This window comes from Morus notabilis, unplaced genomic scaffold (assembly GCF_000414095.1).
Source record: "Morus notabilis unplaced genomic scaffold, ASM41409v2 C11400450, whole genome shotgun sequence".
NCBI classification, from domain to species: domain Eukaryota; kingdom Viridiplantae; phylum Streptophyta; class Magnoliopsida; order Rosales; family Moraceae; genus Morus; species Morus notabilis.
In genome coordinates this window covers 1-1307 of record NW_010386832.1, presented here as the reverse complement: position 1 = coordinate 1307, position 1307 = coordinate 1, and the positions used below count along the sequence as shown (strand labels likewise).

The 1307-nt window shown below is 45.9% G+C and overlaps 1 protein-coding gene across 1 annotated transcript; it reads right to left on the bottom strand.

Annotated features, from left to right (window-relative positions):
* Window positions 1–5: 5 nt before the first annotated feature.
* Window positions 6–1304, bottom strand: LOC112095108 (pentatricopeptide repeat-containing protein At1g71420-like; the record flags this gene model as incomplete). Its single annotated transcript, XM_024176786.1, has 1 exon — window positions 6–1304. A coding segment is annotated over one exon (1299 nt), but the record flags the coding sequence as incomplete, so codon positions are not given.
* Between the last annotated feature and the right edge of the window lie 3 nt (window positions 1305–1307).

Sequence of the window (1307 nt, the reverse complement as noted above, 5' to 3'; positions counted from 1 at the left end):
TCCTTCCTAACTCGACCCTCTTTCATTTCATCCCAAATTGTACCTGCCTCATTAAACTTTCCACTAGAGTAATATATGTTTGACATTTGTACATAGCCCAAGGAACTTCTAGGCTCCAACTCCTTTAGCTTATCTGATGCTAACTTAGCTAAGCCAGTCTCCCCATGCTTTTTACATGATCCTAGAAGCGCACTCCACACCACGGAATCTGGCTCCATTGGCATCTGACCTATAAGTTTCTCAGCCTCGTGAATTTTCCCGGCTCGCCCATACATGTCAACCATGCAGGCGTAGTGATCAATTTGAGGGACGATACCATAATTTTCACGCATGCAGTCGAATATTTTAATTCCATCTTCTACCAGTCCAGCATGGCTGCAAGCACAGAGAAGAGCAACTAAAGTGGCGGAGTCCGGCTCGAGATTCATTTCAGAAAAGAGATGTAATGCCTCTCTTGCTCTTCCATGCAGGGCGTAAGCCTTGAGCATGGAATTCCACGAAACCACATCACGTTCTTCAATCTCATCAAAAACTTTCTTAGACATAGAAATGGAAGCACACCTAGCATAGGCATGGATCAAGGAATTCGTGAGAACAGTGTCACCCTCAAATCCCGACTTAATTACTCGCGAATGGACTGCAGCAGCATGTCTCTCCGTTACAAGGCCTGCACAAGCTTTTAAAACAATAGAGAAGGTGTACCAGTCTGGTGCTAGACCCTCTTGACACAACTGGGAAAAGAGGAGTAGTGCTCTTTCTGGGTCCCGCTCTGCGAATATCGTCATAATGCTGGTCCATGAAACGATATCCCGATGGCAACTTGTCTCCAAGAAGACCCTATAGCAGTCAACAGCATTCCCTCCAAGATCTGAATAAGCCTTCATTAAAGCAGTAGCCACCTTGACTTCGGATAAAAACCCAGTTTTGACCGTGAGGCAGTGCAATTGAAGACAAAACCTAAAACACGCCTTCATCTCTTTGTCTGCGCTTTCGCAGAAGGAAGTAAAGACGCTGAGAAGCGTGGCACGATCAAAACTAATCCCCATATGATGCATTTGGATGAAAAGGTCAATACCTCGAGCTCCAAGTCCATGAAACTGAAACGCTGCAATCACTGAATTCCACGTTACAGTGTTGCGGTATTCCATGCTATTAAACATGCTCCAAGCCTCATTCCCACCATGACACTTGTTATACATCATGATAAGCGTGTTCGCAACGTATAAACAAGCGTCCAAACACATTTTCAGAGCGAGAGCATGTACCTGCCTCCCGAAACGCCCCTCACCCTCGCGGCACGAGCTCAG